The sequence below is a fragment of the Saimiri boliviensis genome, chromosome 1 (assembly GCF_048565385.1).
Source record: "Saimiri boliviensis isolate mSaiBol1 chromosome 1, mSaiBol1.pri, whole genome shotgun sequence".
NCBI classification, from domain to species: domain Eukaryota; kingdom Metazoa; phylum Chordata; class Mammalia; order Primates; family Cebidae; genus Saimiri; species Saimiri boliviensis.
This window is the reverse complement of record NC_133449.1, coordinates 47,911,755-47,932,669: the sequence shown is the minus strand read 5'-3', so window position 1 is coordinate 47,932,669 and position 20,915 is coordinate 47,911,755. Positions and strand designations below refer to the sequence as shown.

General features: G+C 40.9%; 1 protein-coding gene across 3 annotated transcripts in view; it reads right to left on the bottom strand.

The window, feature by feature from the left end:
• ACOXL (acyl-CoA oxidase like) overlaps nt 1-20,915 on the bottom strand; it is a 384,752-nt gene that overhangs the window by 106,744 nt on the left and 257,093 nt on the right. For all 3 annotated transcript variants that reach the window (XM_003926733.4, XM_074396963.1, XM_074396961.1), the window contains one exon: nt 8,599-8,708. In XM_003926733.4, the coding sequence (XP_003926782.1) occupies nt 8,599-8,708 (110 nt within the window). The remainder of the gene's footprint in view (nt 1-8,598; nt 8,709-20,915) is intronic.

Below are 20,915 nucleotides of genomic sequence, written 5' to 3'. Positions count from 1 at the left end.
CAAGCTCAGATTTTGTTAAGGAACATCAGTATTTAAAGCAAGAGGCACCCCGGAGGGAAGTGAGAGGGCTGTGGGCAAGCACAGGGAAGGGTGTGCCACAGAGACGGCAGCTTTCTTCAGCAGGCAGCAATTCCCATCTTTCCCATTTGGCAAATGAGAAAACTGAGGCACAGAGGAGTTAAGAGATGTAAGCACAGACTCAAAGCAAGCAAGTTCTGCTTAAAAGCTTGTCAGCTTTTCATCATGAAACTCTGTATTTCATGCTGACTTTCTGGCCCCACCATGAACCTTTAGATAACACAGACAATCAGGGGAAGGGTTAATTCACACTTAGGGTTTCCCATAGTGCAGCCGCCTCTTGCCCTCCCCTTTCCCCACTTCCTGAGGAAATAAGTTATTATAAGACCCAAGTAACTTAAATTCACATTAACTAAAAATAAAAAACCCAAGTGGCTGTTGTTGCTTAATCAGAAGGCATGAGAGAAACGTTAAGAAGCAACTGATGTAGTGCTTTTGAGAACACCAAGTGCTGAATTAATAATCACCCTCCATTTAGACAGGGAAGAGGGAGGTATTTACATACCAATTACCAAGAAATTTAAATGATGTCAATGTTTATTCTGCATCTGGGCTTTAAGAAGGTTGGGTTTCTGCCTCCGCCTACTTAATAAAAGATGTAAAGAACTTCAATATATTATTATTGAAAAGTATGTTTTAGTCATCCAGGGGCCATTATTGGAAACTAGCTTTCCTGGAATGCAGACGGTAGAACATGTTTGTCAACCTGAGGCTGTGAACTGCACGTGCTGCAGGAAGGGGATCTCACCCACTCACCGAGTCACGTGAGTCACATGTCACATAGCTCTAGGAACCCGCCCACTGCAGAAGAGTGTGCGGACTCTCTTTAAAAACAGGAACATCACTAAAGGCAATCTCCTTGTAACTGCGTATTTTATGAGAAGATCCAAATGACTCTATTTTTAAATAAAGTTTACATTAAAATGTATCTCATTAGTCATCAGGGAAATCCAAATGGCAACCACGGTGAGATGGCCTATACATCCACCAGAATGACTAAAATTAAATACACTGACATGAAGTGTTGCCGAGGATCTGGAGAAAACAGAACTCTCATGCTTGCTGATGGGAGTGTAAAATGGTAAAATTACTTTGCAAAAAGTTGTCACAGTTTCTCATAAAACTAAACGCACACATACCATATGATCTAGCAGTTCCACTCCTACTATTTGCCTAAGAAATATAAAAACATATATTTACCAAAAGGTTTATATAAGAATGCTCATAGCAGTTCTACTCACAGAAGTGAAAAACTGCAAACATCCCAGGTGTCTACTCATCAATAAGAGAATGGAAAACAAATTCTACTGTATCCATAAAGTAAAGTACTGCAATAATGAAAAGGAACAAGCTAATCCACACAACAACATGGGTGAATGTCAGAGAGTACTATGCCAAGTTCACGAGGGAACTACAAAAGAGTACATACTGCATGGTTCCATTTATGTGAAGTTCTAGTGCAGAAAAACTCATCTGTAGTAGGAAAATATCAGAACAGTGGCTGTATCTGGGTGGTAAGATTGGCCAAGAAAGGACCTGAAAGAACTTTCTGGAGTGATGGTCCATATCTTAATACGAGTTTGGTTACAAAGGTATATGCATTTGTCAAAACTCAGTGAACGTACACTTAAGATTTATGTATTTTATTGTATGTGATTTCTACATAAGAAGAAAAAGAATTATAACTAAATATCTAACTCTAAAGATGTTCATGCTAAATTATTTAGAAATATGCTGATGTCTACAGGTTACTTTGAAATGGATCAAAAAGAGAAGATGAATGGATGGGTGAGTTCCATACATGAATCCATAGATGTGATAGTGATAGGTCAGGTACAGTAATAGGTTAATATAATCTCCATGGTTTGTACTTAAATGCTTCCTATAAAATTATTTCAACTTTGCTGAATATCTGTAAATTTTACAGCATAATGTAGAAAAACATCTTGGGTGCAAGGCAAAATCTTGACTTTTCTGGACACCTACCACCACCTCCTAAAGGTCCACAGGCTAATGAGAACAGGAAGGGCCCCAGTGGCAGGCCTCCATGTGGTAGGGAGTGAGGCAGCCCTTACAGGGACAAGCCAAGGCTGAATGGGACTGTCTGCAGAGCCAGGTACAGCCCCCTCTCAGAGCCACTTCCAGGGCTCGTCTTCCTGCCATGTTCCATCTGCCTTATCTGGTCTCATGGAAGCTTTTCAGTACCCTGACTGACTCCTCCCAGGCCCAAATGAGGGGTAGTTGCTGTATGGACAAATGGGTGCGCACTGGATGGATTTGAGGGTACTAATAAGTTCTCAGCCCATCTTTCCTCAGGTCCCCACCTGCTCAAGAGTACTTTTCTCAGGGCTGTCACTATGTCTACCATCCTACTGCTCTCGGAGTACAGACTCCTTGAAGGCAGAACCCCTAGTAACTGCTGATCACCAATGTGTTAAGAAGTGCCCAATACAAAGTGAGTGCTGAAAATACACTGATGACAAAGGCTTCTTTCACATAAAAGTCAGAGTGAGTAAAGTTTTGGGATTTAAGTGGATAAACATAGAGACTGAATCAGTAAAACCTAGATGTGTGGGAGAGAGATGTATACTGTTTTGGAGGTTAATAACTGAGACAAAAATAAATGGACTGGAACTTTCCAAATATTTACAATTGGAATACTGCCTTTGGCACATCTCAACTCCGTCCTGGAAAATGTGCTAGGAATATAGATTTGCATATGGGTGAGAGCATGTCATGCTTCCAAAATGATGGAAACAAGCCCTGCTCTGCTATCTGAAAAAGAAATGAAAGGGTAGATGATTTGCGGCCAGTTGGGGAACAAGTTTCCTGCAAGGATGGAACTGATTCTGGTGGGGAGTTGTACTATTCTTTCAATTCCTTAATATATTGGATAATTTTCAAACTAACACATTGGGGGAAAAGCTATCCATACTATACACTTCCCCCTCAGAGCTAGAAATACTAGGAAGACCCACTAACTCTAGAGTGTGAGGACAAATGGAGACATTAAAACTAAGAGAGACTCCAGTGAAACAGTCCTAACATGTAGGAGCTTGTGTTTTTAAGCTTTAAGATGGACCACAGTTTGAATAAACAGGTCCTGGGCAGCAATAAAAAAAGAAAAAAAAAGATAGATTACAGATTTCTCAATTTTACTTCATCCCAATGGCTATAAAAAATCCCAGACCATCATTTACTGTGTTTTCCATGTGTTTAATTAGGATTGTGAGATTATATTTTTTAATGATTAGTTTCCTCAGAAACTAGTTCAATACATTTGGATTTGGGGGACCAATAATCGCATTCCAAATACAAATAATAATTTAAAAATATGCAAAAGAAAAAAGCATAATAAGCTCTTTAAAAGTAATAAAGGAGACAATACATTCATAAGCATAAATCAGTGAAACAGAAAACAAAGGAACAACAGAAAGGATCAAAGGGAAAAGTTGGTTATTTGAAAAATAATAAACCAGACAAACATCTGCTGAGACTGAACAATACCTAAAAAAGAAGGCACAAGGAAGCATCTTAGAAATGACAAATGAGACACTACTACAGATCTAGGAGAAGTTAAAAAGATAATGATAGAATAGTACACAAAAAATTTTACACCAATAAAATCAAAACCAAGTCAATAAGTTCCTCGCAAAATACAATTTACTTAAACTGACATGAAAAGAAAAGCCTAGTCTTTAAACCCTAATTAAGCTAATTAAACAATTTAAAATACTCCTAAGCCCAGATTATTTTCAAATAACTTATCAAACTCGTCCACAGAATAAGAAACCACTCCCAAAATAACTCTATGAGAGTTGTGACACTGATGTAAATCTAAATCAACAATGTACAAGAATGGAAAATTATAAATATACAATAAAATTCCCCCAAAAAACTAGCAAGACAAATCCAGGAAAATATAAATATGATAATACAGCAAAATAAAATTGAATGTTTCTTAAGCATGCAAGGGTAGTTTAACATTAGATGATTTGCAAAAGTTATTCATCAAACTAACAAAATAAAGAAGAAATATACAATCATTTCAACAGATACAGAAAAACGTAATTTGATAACATGAATCTGGTAATGACAAAAATACCTTTAAATGTATAAGCCTCTTTAGGACGTAAAGTGTGTCAATCAAAAATTTCAGCAAACATCATTTTTTGTTGTGAAATATTAAACTAATTATCTAGGAAACTAGCAATACAAGTCTGGGAGAGGTGATTCATGCCTGAATTCTAGCACTTTGGGAGGCCAAGGAAAAGAGATTGCTTGAGGTCAACAGTTCAAGACCAGCCTGGGCAATGAAGACTGACACTGACTCCAAAAATAAAAATAAAAAAACATTAGCTGGGTGTGGTAGTGTATGCCTGTCATCCTAGCTACCCAAGAGGCTGAGGTAGAAGGATAGCTTGAGCTCAGGAGTTGGAGGTTACAGTGAGCTATGACATTCATGCCACTGCACTCTAGCCTGGAGGACAGAGTAAGGCCGTCTCTCTAAAATTAAAATCAGCAATAAGACAAAAGAACACCCTGTAAGATGGCTTCTATTCAAATTGTGTTGGTGGTCCTAGCTCTTGCTGTGAGACATGAAAAGAATAAAAGGAACAACAGTTGGAAAGGAAGAAATAAAAATTCATAATTTATAAATGATTATCTATGGAAAAAACCTCCAAAGAATCTATAGACACATTTAAAAGAAATTTCTGTACAGTCAGCTTTATACAAATAGCCAACTGCATGTATAATAAACCATTAACTACAAAAATCGTAAGTTAAAAATATTCTTTTAACACCAAAATAATAAAGTAACTAGTAATAAGTCTATGAAAGGATACACTATGTATGGAAAAAATTATAAAACCCTGAAGGACACTTGGAAGATGAAAATCTTTCAGAGGAAGACCTACTTTATAAATTGTCAATTTTTTTGCAAATCTATAGATTTAGTATACTTTCACAGAAACTTTCAGCAGGTTTTCAGGCCTGTGGTAAAATACAAATAACAAAACATTTATCATTTTCACTACTTCTTTTTTTGAGATGGAGTTTCACTCTTGTTGCCCAGGCTGGATTGCAATGGTGCAATCTCAGCTCACTAACTTCTGACTCCTGAGTTCAAGAAATTCTCCTGCTTCAGCCTCCCAATTAGCTGGGATTACAGGTATGTGCCACCATGCCCAGCTAATTTTGTATTTTTAGTAGAGATGGGGTTTCACCATGTTGCCCAGGCTGGTCTCGAACTTCAGGTGATACACCTATCTCAACCTCAGGTGATCCACCTATCTCAGCCTCCCAAAGTGCTGAGATTACATGTGTGAGCCACTGTGGCCAGCCCATTTTAACTATTTTTAAGTGTACAACTCGGTGATATTAAGTACATTCACATCATTGTACAACCAACACCACTATCCATTTCCACAACTTTTTCATCTTCTCAGACTGAAACTCTGTACCTATGAAACAATAACTACCAATTCTCTTCTCTTATTAGTCCCTGGGAACCAACATTCTACTTTCTATCTCTACAAATTGGACTACTGTGGATATGTCATACAAGTACAATGCTACAATATTCACCCTTTGTTTTATTTCTAAGAAACTTGACAAACTGATTACAAAACTTAAATGGCCAAAGATCCTGAATAGCCAACACAATTCTGAATTACATTTCTAATATAATAATATAATGTAATACTATAGTAATATTTTGTTTTAAAGTCAGAGTGATTATAACAGTGTATTGTTGGATCAAAAATATACAAAAAGACTAAGAAAAGAATAGTCCCAGAATGAACTCCCTAATAGATGGAGATTTAATAAATGCCAGAGGAGACCTTGCAGATTACTAGGAAAGAATGTCCAATTCAGTAAATGGTGCCAGAACAAATGACTGTCCCTAAAGGTAAAAAATAAAATTAGATCCCTTCCTCAAACCATGCACAAAAATGTTTATGTATTCAATAATTAAATATAAAAGGTGATACTTTCAAACTTTTAAAGATATAGATTTCATGACCTCGGAATAGATGATGCAGAAAGTGTTGGATATAAAAGAAAATATCGGTAAGTCTGAGTATAAGTAATGAATTTATCTCAATCAAAAGATCGTAAAGAAAATATGACAAGGCTGGGCACAGTGGCTCACATCTGTATTCCCAGCACTTTGGGAGGCCGAGGCAGGTGGATCACGAGGTCAGGAGATTGAAACAATCCTGGCTAATATGGTGAAACGCCACTCTACTAAAAATAAAAAATAAATAAATAAATAAATTAGCCAGGCATGGTGGCATGTGCTTGTAGTCCCAGCTACTTGGGAGGCTGAGGCAGAAGAATCACTTGAACCCAAAAGGTGGAGGTTGCAGTGAGCCGAGATCGCACCACTGCACTCTAGCCTGGGCAACAAAGTGAGACTCTCTCTCAAAAAAAAAAAAAAGGAAAAAGAAAAAGAAAAAAAAAGAAAGAAAATATAGGCTGGATGTGGTGGCTCACGCCTGTAATCACAGCACTTTGGGAGGCTGAGGCAGGTAGATCACCTGAGGTTGGGAGATTGAGACCAGTCTGACCAACATGGAGAAACCCTGTCTCTACTAAAAAAATACAAAATTAGCCACGTTTGGTGGTGGGTGCCTACCATCCCAGCTACTTGGGAGGCTGAGGCAAGAGAATCACTTGAACCTGGGAGGCAGAGGTTGCAAGATCGCTCCATTCCAGTCCAGCTTGGGTGACAAGAGCAAAACTCTGTCTCAAAAAAAAAAAAAAAAAAAAAAGAAAAGAAAAGAAAAGAAAATATGAGACAAGCCACACACATATAAAAGATAATTAAAGCATTTATAATAACAAAGGATAAAGATCCCTTAAAAATCAATAAGAACAAGACACACACACACACACACACACACACACACACACACACACACACACAATAAAAATAGGCAGAAAACATGAACAGGCATTTCACATAGGAAGAAATACAAATGGCAAACAGACATTTGAAATCATGCTCATCCTTAATAGCAATCAGGAAAATTCAGTTTAAAGTCAGGGTGAGGGATCATTTCTTATACTGTATTGACAAAAATTAAGAAGTCTGATAGTACCAAGTGTTGGTGAGAACAGAATATGGGTCCACAAGATACATGCTGCTAATGGAGGTATAAATGTATACAACCACCGTGAAAAGTCATTTGTCACTGTCTAGTAAAGTTGAACATTATTCCATAACACAGTAATTCCACTCGTAGGTAATACAGTCCATAGGGGAGAGTTTTTCAAACAAGAGATTGCAAATAACTAATAGGTCATAAAATCAGTTTAAGGATTGGGGTCAGTATTTTTTTTTTTTTAGGCAGGTTCTCACTCTGTTGCCCAGGCTCCAGTGCAGTGGCATGATCTCAGTTCATTGTAATCTACGCCTCCCAGGCTCAAGCGATCCTCCTGCCTTAGCCTCCCAAGTAGCTGGGACCACAGTCATGTGCTACCATGCCTGACTAATTTTGGTATTATTTTTGTAGAGACAAGGGTCTCATCATACTGCTCAAGCTGGTTTCACTCCTGGGCTTGAGCAATCCCTTCTGTCCTGGTCTCCCAAAGTGCTAGGATCACAGGCATGAGCCACCATATCTGGCTGAAATCAGTATTCTGCTAAGATCAGTATTCTTTAAAAATAAAATTTAAAAATATCAGAGAGCATCATTAGTAATAAATAGGGAGGTGGCCACTGCTCCATGAACTGTTTGCTTCGGTTGCATTTGAGGTGGAGGCCCCATGGATACACGGGTGTCCACAGTGATTTAAGGTATATTTCTTATTCTAAGTAATGTCAATTAAGTTTGGAAGTCCTATAATAACTCTTGTGCACATTCCCCAGAAAACATGTATAGGGTTTTTCATAACAGCATCATGCAAAATATCAAAAAACTGTACACAACTCAGAATATTACAGAATACTGTGAAGAAGAGTTCTACAGCTATACATAACAATTTGAATGATTCTAAGAAACAAAATATCAAGTGAAAACAAAGTTACAGAATACTACATATATTATGCTTTATTTATAAAGTTAACAGACAATACTGAAAGATCAATACAAACAACCAAAAGCATGGATCTTGAAACCAGACTGTCTGGGCTCAAATCTTACCTCTGCCACTCACTAGCCGTGTAACCTTGAGCAAGATACTTAACCTTGGTACCTCAGTTTCCTCATCTGTGAAATGGAAATAAGAACTTACCTCATGGGGTTTTTAGGATTAAAACCTGTAAAGTGCTTAGAACACTGAACATGAAATAAAAAAGAAATTCAAGCAGAAAGGACAGAATGAGCAATATTTTAGTTTTTAAATTGGTAGTGAGTGAATGAGCATTAATTTTACATATTCACAGATTTTTTGCATATAGCAAGTATTAAACATTTCAAGCAAGAGTGAATTACACCAAGGCTCTATGAATTCAGGCTTCATGATAAGCCACTGAAGGCAGATGACAATGACGGCTCCAGTCATACGTACCTGGTTCTCAGCTTGTCCCCCACAGACTCAGCCCAGTTTTGGAGCAGGCCGAAGAGTGGTTTTTCTTCATACTGTTTGGCGTATTGGGCCGGCAGTTCCCGCCCCACAATCTGTACAAAGAGTTTATCACTCATCAGTCTCAGCAGTGTAAAAAATGACAGTGTCCTTAATACTGCAATCTGATAACATGTATTTATCGCTTAGAGAACTCCTTGGAAGGAATCAAATACAAGACCCGATTCTTACAAGGGCCTCTATTTCCCCAAGGCAAATGTGGAGCATTTACCACACTATTCCCCATCCTCCCCTGTGGTGGACTTCACTAACTACTTACTGTTCACTCTCTCTTCTTGCCTGTATCAGTCTCTAACACTGGCCCTGGGATCAACTATTTTAGCTGACACTTTAGTAAAACCCGTTTGCCTTCGTGAACCAGATGGCTGGTCCATTCTCTTTTTCACCCCTGACATTCTCTGGTCAATTAGCCCTTTGGGGAATAGTATTGAAATGCACAAATAAAACAATCTCTATCCTCTATCAATCGTCTACTTCAGCAGCTTTAAAGTTATAATTTGGGCCTAAAATACTGCCTGCTTTTCTGCGGTGGTTCAAAGAAGATGTCTATGGCTAGTCCGCTGCAGAAACTCAGTTGATGGTTAGCAACAACCACTAGACATGTGAGTGAAGTCACCTTGGACCAGTGTGCCCCCACCAAGCCCCGACATGCTGCTGCCACAGCATGAGTGCCCAGGAAAGACCAGCAGAAACCACAGGGTGTGAGCCCAGCACAAACTGCTGATCCTACAGAATCATGCTAACAAACTGTTGTCTCAAAGCACTAAGTTTTAAGAGTGGATACCTTATTCATTCTCTTTCAACTACCAATTTCAGAATATTTCTTGCTATATATGAATGCATGTTTTTATATAGATCATCTAAAATGTTATGTATGCTTTCAATCAAGAGTATATCATAAATGACATTTTTGGTTTGCACTATTACGTAGAATTTTATTTGTTTATTTACTGGCTGTATAACTTTGTTTTGATAAATCATAGCTAATGAAACATTTCCATTTGGTTGAATACTTAGGTTGTTTCCAGTTTTACATTATCATAATAACCTTGATAGCAATATAGGCAGATATAGAGCACAGTCCTATTTTGTATTATTACCTGAGAATAAATCCCCGTGAACTTGATTGATACAGAGGTTCTGAAAGAGGGCCACCCTGCCAGTAAGAGGGATGCTGAAAACTTTCAAGACGTTTTTGCCTAGGGGAGCTTTACTGGTGTTGATGGGCAGAGCCAGGTGTGAAATGCATGGGACAGTCTCAACCAACAGAAGACTGTGCCATATCCCATGTCCTGTGAAATGCCATGTGGTCAAATACATTCAGGCAGTTAACAGCCCTGAACTTAGTTACACCAAAGCTTTCAGGTTTTCCAAGTCCCAGGTGTATGGAAAAATTAAACCCTGCTCCCCTGAAATTAGAGGTGCTTTAGGCCAGCACACAAGTGACACACCTTACTCTCCTTTCCCATCACCATGGCAACCTGCAATGCTCCCAGGTGTGACTGGTCCATAAGCTTGGGCATCTGCATTCAACACAGAAACAGTAATTCTGAGTATAGATGCAGGAATTGTATGTCTTGGTGTATTTGTGTTTACTTTATTACTGAAGAAATATATTTAATAATATATTTGTAATATAAATAACTTCCCTTTGGTTTCCTTAAGTATTGTCTTGAATTCCTGCAATTATGTCTCTAGATAGGTTATGTGATCCACTGCATTATGGGTCAAAGAACATATAATTTTTATGACTGCTGCTATACGAACTAAGTGTGAGAATCAAACTCTGCCAGGATTGGAAAAGTGGGGAAAATAAACTAACTATAACTAGAATTAAAATTAAAACGATACAGCAATCCAATTCCATTTCACTAACACAACACCAGGATTAAGATTGACCTATGTTTTTGCTAATCTATAAAATTTATGATAGTTGTAACACTATCTCACTCTCGCTGCAGAAGTGCTGTCATTCCAAGTATGAACAAATCGCTTTCTCTGATTCCCACCCCCACCCCTACAGCTTTCCCTTACTCTATTTTCTCCATAGTATTTATGGCTTCTTGGTGCTACAGACCACAACTTGTTTACTGGCTTGCTGTCTTCCTGCAGCCTGGAAAGCAAGTGCCAGGGGTCAAAGTGTGTCCATCCTTGTGCCATCAGGCAATGTACTGCACAGAGCCCGGAGGTGCGGACTCACCCTTGAATGAGTGAATGAATAAGTACATTCCCTTCCTGTTCTCCATATCTCATCCAATACGTCCAATTCCTTGATAATCTCCTTTAACTTCAGTCACTACTTCCACTTTTTCCATTTAAGCAACTAAAATTGGGTAAAACTAACTCACTCTAATTAGGATCAAAATTAGAATGATACAATAATCAAGTTCAGGTGCTAAACTTAAGAAAGACAAGGGAGATAAACACAGTCCTGACTAACAACACAAAAGCAGATTACTCACTTTGGATCTTTGCTCCTTTTCTAGGTCATGAGACAAGGAAACGTGATTTTAAAAATGAGTTTATTTTCTGCTGTTGATGTCCCCTTGATGAAAGATTAAGTGATTGAAGCTATCAGCTACCATGGGATTTGAGCATTACAGTCTCCAGATCCAGTACTTTATTTTATAAATTACCAGGCAGAGGCAAAGATAGATCAGTCACCACCTAGACTGAGTGGGCAATGAAGATGTGCTTGTTTAATCTCATAGATGTGCTCCTGAACATATTATATTATGTAATATATATATGTGTGTGTGTGTATGTGTATAATTTTTAATTATATTTAAAAATAATTGTAGACTCACAGAAGTTGTAAAGTCTGGTGTTTTACTTATTCCAGATTTTCTTAAGACAACTTGTGATAGGTGATTGTGGGTGGTGTTTCTGTGGCTCTTCTGCTGTTCTCTGGTTCTGCATGTTCTGCTGGTCTTGCACTCTTTATTTTCATATACACCTGCTCAGGGTCCCCTTTCTTAGTAGAACTCTAGGGTGAGTGAGCAGTCAAAACATTCATGTTCTTTTCTTTTAAAAAAGATCCCATTCAGAGGAGGAATCAAGCAAATCTACAGCGAACATTTGGAAACTATGAGTCTTAGCAATTGTGCAGAATGATGACATCATCAACATGCATTTGCAATAAATATCATAGGCATCATGCAACATGATTATGTAATACCAATAAAAGTTATTTTTTAGGTCAAAACGCTTTTCAAGGCATCTATGAAGCAACCAGCATTTCCACACACTAAATAGTTCACTGATTTATGCTAGGTACAATGAAACTTGGATTAAAGAGCCTGACAAGTAGAAGCTGCTGCCAAGGCAGAAACACTTAGAGCCAATTATAATAGAAAAATGTGATTTCTAAGGAAAATCCACCAGATATACATTATGAGTCCAGGCAGTGGGGCCGCACGCGGGTTTGTACCATAGAGTGGTAGATTCACTCAAAGTATCAGTACTTATGGTAGTGGGCCTGAAATCATGCCCCAAAGAGCTCTCGGTAGACTGTCTACATAATTTGGGGCCCAGCACAAAATGAAAATGCAGGCCCTCATGTTCAGAAGTTATTAAGAATTGTATGATGGTGAGAACAGAGCACTGAACCAAGCATGGTCCCTTCTGAGTGCAGGGTTCTGCACCACTGCACAAATCTCACCCCATGAAGCTGGCCCTGGCCCTAGGGATTCTAATAGGATTGCCAGATAAAAGAGAGGACACCCAGTTTATATTTGGACACCCAAATATTGCATGGGAGATACTTACACAAAAATAATATTCATGTTTACCTGAAATACAAATGTAGCTGGGCATCCTATATTTCTATTTCCTACATCTGGCAAGCCTAGGTTCCTAAGGGCATTTCAGAGGTCACCTAGGGGTATGAGAATGAAGAAAAGACCAAGTGGATATGAATTTCCACCATCATGCATTTTAATTCTTTACCTCTTTTAGATGCTGGACATTCCATCAAGGCAAGATTTCTTTGAGGAGAATCTTTAAAAATTCCCTGGCTAGAAGAAATAAGAGACAGGGATGGAGGGGATGACAGAAGAAGAAGGGAGGGAAGAGGAGAGAAGGCGAATAGAGGAGAGGAAGAGAGGGGAGAGACTAGAGGAGAAGGAGAAGCGAGAGAAGAGAGGGGAGGGGAAAGTGAAGGGGAAGGACTACTTTAGCACAGAAACCAACATGTAAGCAGCTCTAAGTAATTGCTGGGCCTTAAACATGGATTTGACCCTGGAACCTGGGAGGCAGAGGTTGCAGTGAGCTGAGATTGCAGCACTGCACTCTAGCCCGGGCGCAGCACGAGACTCAATCTCAAAAAAAAAAAAAAAAAAAAACACCAAACAAAACCAAAACAAAAAAACATGAATTTGAACTTCAAACCAGGAAGGATGGATGGATTTGAAGCAGTAGTTTAGGCCCAGCAAAAATTCATGCACAGTTCAATTTAACTTAAGAGTGTTTACTTTTGTGGTTCTCAGTTAAATCTGGGCCAAGTTTAACTTATCTTCTTAGTGTCTCTTTTCAGTTAGATATAAAGTGGTTTCCCCTTTCTGGTTTCCCTCCTTCATTCCAGCCACATTTATGGAGCACTTTCTATGTACAAGGCACCTACTATTTATACTGAGTATAGGGAACATTAAAAAGATGAATAAGATACAGCCATCCCTCGGGGTCTTCCAGTGCACATGGAGACATCAGCCTATGCACACTCAGCTGTACTCAGGGGGATCTGTAAGGAACTCAACAGGCACAGAAGCAAGTCAAAAGTACATCCCTTACTATGAGGATCAGGGAAAGCTTCCTGCAACCGGAGAGCTTTTGACCTGAGCCTTAAGGAATAAATGAGCTTCATTCATTTGTTGATCTATTTATACAACACCTAATAGCAGTAACTACTCATTTTCTTTGAGTATCTATTTACTAAGGCTAAGCTCTGTTCCAGACTCTTTAGGTGAAATACCTAATTTAGTCTTCATGACAACTTTGGGAGTAGTTCGTGGAATCACTCACCCCACTGTCCACATGAGACAACCAAGGATAGAGAGGTTCAGCAATCTTGACTCACTGCAACCACCACATCTTGGGTTCAAGTGTTTCTCCTGCCTCAGCTTCCCAAGTAGCTGGGATTACAGGCACCTGCCAACACACCTGGCTAAGTTTTGTATTTTAGTAGGGATGGGGTTTCACCATGTTGACAGTGCTGGTCTTGAACTCCTGACCTCAAATGATCCACCCACCTCAGCCTCCCAAAGTGCTGGGATTACAAGTGTGAACCCGTACACCCAGCCCAGAGTCCATGCTTTCAATAATACCACACCTAAACTGCACCTACTGTATGCCAGCCTCTGCGTAGTCACCGAGGATACAAAGAGAATGTAGGGACCCTGGTGTGCTGGGGGGAGGGGGATGGCAAGAGCAGAGCAGAGAGCATGTCAGGATAATGTGATGAGGTGACAGGTGAATGCAAAGCTCAGTAGGCACAGAGAAGGGCTGCACACTCACACTTGACATAAATTCTGAATCCAAAAAGGAAAAATAGCAGCAGCAAAGGCTTTCAGGGCTGTGGGCAAAGCACCTTTAAAGATACAGCAGCATGGAGAAGCCTGGGCAAGGTGTGCAGCAGGAAGAGTCAGGGGCAGGGGCAGGGCTAGACACCAGGGCCTTGGCTGCTGTCTGAACAGCTGCCTTTATCCAGGTGCTTTGGGGAACTGAGTGACAGGGTCAGCACCTGGAGCTTGGCATGGAGACACAGGAGGATGCCAGATGAGCCACCTCTGAGATTTCCTATTAGAATTTCTGACCGGAAGCAGAGCCCACAGGCCCAGCAAGGTGGTTGTGGTTATCTGCCCTTAAGTTTGAAAGTTTGGAAGTTTGGGGTGGTTTGCTCTGCCACAGTAGACAGGAACAGGGAGCTCTTCCGGTCCCTGTCTCCCTTCTTGTCTCTTCTTCTCTTCACTTCCCATCCCACACACTTGCACCACATTAAATCAGCCTCCTGCACACGTTTTAGCTCTCCTAGCTGGAACTTGCCCAGGCTACTTCATGACACACTAGGCCCCGGTGTCTGGCAATCAAACCATCACCATATGCAGAACCCAGAGCGTATTCTAATGGCCACAACACAGCCTTAATTGAGCCCCTATTGTGTGCGGACTGCTCTACAGGAGAAACTAACAGTCTTACAAGGTATAGGTGATGCTCCCAGTTTTACAAGTGAGGGCTGTAACCCTCAGAGAGGCTAAGCACAGGATTTCACAGTTCCTCAATGTGAGTGAAACAGAGCCTGGGCTATCTGGCCACAAAGCCACCCTGGCCTGAGCACGCATCTTCCTCCAGAGTCCCCTCCTTTGCAACCTATTGTGTGCAAGGCTCTGCGGCTCACCCCATGCCACAGACCGGTTTTGTTAAATATATCCCCTGCAATCTCCATTTCACATTAAAAACAAATTGTTTTACCTTCTGTTGAAAACTTAGAATTTGTGGGAAGCCTGAACCAATGCTCTCCCAACGCAATGGTGAGTGGGAAGTGAGGAGCAGCTACAGCCCCTCGGAAAGGGCAAAGGTCCTCCGTTGGCACCAGTCCCCATGCTCTGAGACTCAGGGGACCGTGACAGTTATTAAGACCTCTTCCTGGCCCTGAAGGTGACTCATTTGGCGATCCCTGTTGTGGGCCCAGTCCATGGATCCCATGCAGATGGTATTAAGAGCCTATATAAAAGTCCCTGTTCCTATCTACTGTGGCAGAGCAAACCACCCTTGCGCTACACCGTGCGCCCTTCCTGACACCATCTATAGCTGGCCCAGTGGAGTCCAGCTCAGAAGCTCAGCACTCCTGCAAGCAGCCCGGCCCTCACCTCCCACATAGACTTTTCATTCTGGCCCAAACTTCTCACTAAAGAGGTAGAAATGCCAGCTCTCATACAGCTGGGCCACAGGCACTGTCCTGGCCAATGGGACCTCCAAGGAGTTCAGCTGAAGGTTTCTGGGGAAGGTTTTCCCTTGTGCTGTCTTCCCCAGAATTGTGTCAGTTGTTTTAAGACACTGATAAGACAACCCAGAAACCACTCCAGTGTCAGTAGAACCAGACGCTGGACAGAAGCAAGGGACTCAAGGGCAGACAGGCCCAGCTGTGGAGTCACCAAGGAGCATGGTTGGTGACTTACGGTTTCAGCCACTTCAGATGTGTATTTATTACACACAGACACGTCCTGACTGCTAACCCCACTAGCGACTGGGTCTGAACTGAACTCCAGGAAGGGGATGTGTCCACCTTCGCTAGTGCGGGGCGGGGCTGTTGTTCCCAAGAGTTTTCCCATCCCATTCTCACCTCCCCTGGCCTCCCTCTGCCCTCTCCCTCAACCCATATTGCCCTCATTTCCAGCAAGCTTCCTCATATACACAAGCCCTGATGACAACAAACTGTCCAGTGTTGTTGGAACACGTGTTACTTGTGGAATTTTTTTCAATTGAAAAGAGAAAGTAACCGGTCTTAAATCTGTGACAAAATAAAGAATTAAATGGCAATGGGCAGAATGTTAAAAAAGAAACCCTACAAAAGTTTTTTTTTTATATATAAATGGAGTACCGTGCAAACCCTTTCTGAAAGAAAAACAATTCTCTTTAACTCCCAATGTTGTTTTAAGTAGTTTCAAATTATCACATTACTCAAACATGTTCAAGCATAAAACTAGATATAAACACCTTACGTTTATAGCTCTTATTCAACTCTAAACTATGAAATTAAATACAAGCAAAACTACAAAACCAATAAGATTCAAATCAACAGCCCTAATAACACGTGGCAGACTGCGTTTTGCAGCATGAACTTGGTCCTTTCCAGCCGGTGCCAGTTCCTTTGGGGGAGTTATACTCATACCTCTGAGGGCTGGGCAGAGGTTTCTCTCCCACATCTCTCCGTGGTTTATAAATTTGAATTTGTCTCCTCCAAAATTTAGGTACAGCCAATGTCATAGTATTGAAAGGTAGAGACTTTCAGAGGTGATTAAGCCATGAGGGCCCCTCCCTTGTGGATGGGATTAGGTGCCCTTAGAAAAGTATTGATGGAGGGGCTTCACCCATTTCTGCCCTTCTGCCTTCTGCCATGTGAGGACACAATATTCAAGGTGCCATATTGGAAGCAGAGAGTAGCTCTCACCAGAGGCCAGCATCTTGAGCTTGGGACTCCCCAGCCTCCAGAACTGTGAGAAATAAAGGTCTGTTCTTTATCAATTGCCCAGCGGTATTCTGTTACAGAAGAAGACATGGACTAAGACACCTTTTCAGGCAGCAAACACATCATACCAATCTTTGCCCTTCACTAAACACATATTTTTTAATCCTAGAAAACCTACATCTGTTCTTTCCTGGTTGGTTCCTGGTGATCAAGAAGGTGTTCTCTGGTGCTGACAGGCTTAGCAGTGCAAGACAAGGGCTGGAACCCCCACAGCAATCTCTGGTCATGTGGTTGTCATCCTGATGATCTGCATATACTGCCTAGGCTACATCTGTTTAGATGATCATCAAAATTAAGACACCAAATTAACACATTCTTATCAAGAACTCAGAGTCCCCAATTTGAAAAACTACATTAAAATCAAATTCTGGGGAGCAGAGAAGAAAAGACAAACAAAGCCCCAGATCCAGAAGGCTCCCGTCTCCAGAATCTCAGACATGGAATCCTGAGGAAAAATTTAAATATTTAGATGCTGCAACCTCTGGTGTTGAAAAAATTAATGCCAGCTTTGCATATGGGTCAAGGGATTTGGAAAGAGAAAAACAGAACTTGTCTGTTCAAACTACCTTGGTCAGCTTTTCTAAAATCAAAAGTTCCTCCACATCCCCAAAATAGAAGGCTCACATTTTGGGAATGCATTGTTCAATTCTGTCCCCCAACTGATCTTCCAGCCCTCCTCTACACTTCATTTCCAGTGCTACCACCCTGGCCTGGGCACCACCATCCTCCTCCAGGCTGAGAGTTGGGCCCAGGCCCATGCTTGGCTGCCCCCCTATCTCCCATAGCCTCGACAGCCTTCACTCACCAGGCCTCCGCCTGCCTCTCTGGCCTCATTTCGCACACCTATACACCTCCCTGTAATTTTTTTTTCTGCCATCCTCAGAGGTGATTTTGGGTGTAAGTTCCTGTCTGCCGGTCTCAGGGAAGGTCCATTGAGCTGTTTGCCCCGGTTCTGCTGGGTGAGGCCCTCAGCCCTCTGCTTGCTCTCCCTCTTCAGGAGGCCCTCAGAAGAGGAAGGCAGCTGCTCTTCCAGGGAAGCAGAGCTGTTGTTACCCACAGCCCTGTCACTCCTGCACCAGTCACTCCTTCATCCCCTGCTGCTGCTGCCATTCAAATCTCAGGCCTTAAAATTGACGCTTTATGTCCCACGATTGGGTGGACCCAACCTCCACCTCTGACTTTAGGGCTATCTGCACTTTCTCCTTCTGGCATCTCAACATCTTCACCTGCTGATCACTGGGGCTCACCCTACAGCCAGAAGGCTAGGGCTTCAGTGAGAATGTTCTTTTAGGTCCACTACGTGGCTCCTTGCTGGAGCACAGGGAGTCCAAGCTCTTTAGCCCAAGGTCAAGTCCATATCCATACCCACTGCCTTTCACAGGCTGGTCCCAGAGTCTCATTCTAATACTTGATGTCCTGCTTGCCTTGGGGAATAATTTGGAATTCTTCCCAGTTGTGGGAGTGAAGGGGGTTGTTACGTTGGAGGATGGGGTAGGTTTGTGTGTATCATGAGTTGGTTTGTTCTCTTGAAGAGCCCTTCCTTTGTCACTTTTTATTCCTTTTCTTCCCTCCCTGACTTTTTATGTCAAAGGGAGAGAATATTTTTCATGGTTTTAAATATCCTTGGATCTTTAAAAAGTAAAAGCCCTACTAAATAGTCTTAAATAAAAAGCAAAAATCTCTACCTAATCTTTTACCTTTATAAGTCACTCCAGAAATAACCATCTTTAAGTAGTTTTTGTTCTGCTTGGAGAAGCTTCCCAGTGTGAAGGTCAAATAAGTTCTCATGCCATGCTTTAGTTTGCCTGTAGTTGGAGCATGCTTTTCTTGAGTGGTTTTGTTTTTCCTGGAGTCTTAATGGACTCTTGCTTCTCTTGTTTCAAGAAGAAACATGCCTTTTCCATCATATCACTAGAATCTTCTGTTTCTTTTTGTTGAACAGATTTTTTTTTTTCCTTTTTGAAGTCATTCTTTTGAACCCCTCTGACTTCCTGTTCAAATTTGGACTAATTGTTTTCTGGGCTTGTCATGTCACTACCACCCAGATTTTTCTCTATACCTACTCCCCTTGGGTTAGCTCCAGAAAGCATCCATGTCTTTTAAATTCTTCATTTCTTTAATGCTTTCTGTAGTTCAGCGACAAGAAACATTTTTCAGAAAATGCATGGCAAATAAACGTATTGTGCATTTGAATATCCGTCTTTAGCTTGCCTCATGCTTGATCAATAATTTGGCTAGCTGTGAAATTTTACATTCAAAGCAACCTTCTTCAGAACTTTAAAGGCATGATTCCATTTTACTGTAAATCTGTAGGCCCTTGCCACTCAGTGTGGTCCATAGACCAGCAGCCATAATATCACCTAAGAGATTGCTAGAAATATAGAATTCCCCCACCCAGAATCTGAAATTGAACAAGACCTCCAGGGATATAAGGGTACATTACAGTTAAGGAGCTGTTGCCTCCTTCAGTGCTTCCTGAGAGATCTGTGGTCAATCTGACTCTTAGCCCTTAGTAAATAATCCCATGTTTTTCAGCCTGAGGGTTTTGAGGCCTTTCTTTGTCCTTGCTTGATGTTCTGAAATTCTCCAGGTTGTTTTCAGGCTCTAATCTTTTCCAATGGGTCCTGCCAATCTCCAGACTTTTTTGCCTTTCTTCAGATCTCTAGAATTTTCTTCTATTTCTCTGATTTACCTGCTTCTCTGTATTCTCTGTTCCCTTTCTTGGAAATGTTACAGATTTTAGACTGATTATCCATAAAAAAAATGGACGGAATGGAAATTTCCCTTTATTCTGATGGAGGGAGTTCCATCAATATCCTACCCCCGCTCCTTTTTTTAATCTTTCTAATCTTTATTCGGGGAAGTTTTCTCAAATTTGTTCTTTAGCCCTTACATTGGATTTTTTTTTTTTTTTTGTAAATGTATACTTTTAATTTTCCAGGCACTTTATGGATCTCTGAATGCTTGTTTCTCATAGCAGGTTGTTCCTGCTTTACGGATGCAATGTGGCCACACGTCCCTAGGGTTACTAATTAGTTTTTGTCTCTCTATTTTGCTTCCTCCAGTGCCTGTTGTTATGTTTGTTCCTCTTGCTTCTTCTTTTTCATGCTGTTGATTGTCTCTAAGTTTTTTTTAGATAATACTAGAAAATTATTGTTCATTTTTTAGGTGTGATGATGGTTATTATGATTTTATAAGAAAAGATCCTTATTTTTAGAAAATGAACATTGACGTTTTTAGGGATGAAGTGTTTTGATGCCTGCAACTTACTCTCAAATGATTTCATGCACACATACACACTCATATAAATATATGCACAGAGGGTAAAAGAGAAATTTTGATATGGCAAAGTGTTAGCATGTGATGAAACCAGGTCGACGGTGTGCCCAGACGTTTCTGTACTAGTCTTTCAACTTCTGTTTTGAAATTTCTGTTTGAAATTTTTGATTGTAAAAGTAGAAAATAAAAACAAAACAAAAATGTGTGATGATGCTTGATTGTTCATTCTCTGGTTATCCTTAGAAAAATGCCCTCAGGAGTCTGAAATCCCTAAGGAATCGGCTTTATTACAGTAAAACTGGTATGTACTTGGTCTCTTTTATTTTCTCCCTTAGTTCAAATTTGATAGAAACTACACTGGGCTGATATCCCACTGCTGGTATGCGGCACACATCAGCCGGCCAGCCCCACAGCACAGCTCAGGCATTCCTGCCAGGGGAAGAACAGCTGGGCTCCCCAACCCCTGCAGGAAAGGTCTGTCCTACCCCAAACCACATCTCAGCTGAGTTTAGTGTTTTAAGCACAGAAAAAGTACAGAAGGGGTTTTGTTCTCTTGGCCACCCGCCACAGCCTGGCACCAAAACAACCCAACGCTCCCTTTTGATTGGAGAAATATTTTGTGCTCTTCTGGACACAAGGCTTGATGGTATTACTGCCAGGCTTCCCGTCAGCAGGCACACATCTTGCCACGGGCAGTTCCGAGACAGAAGTCTCTGTGACA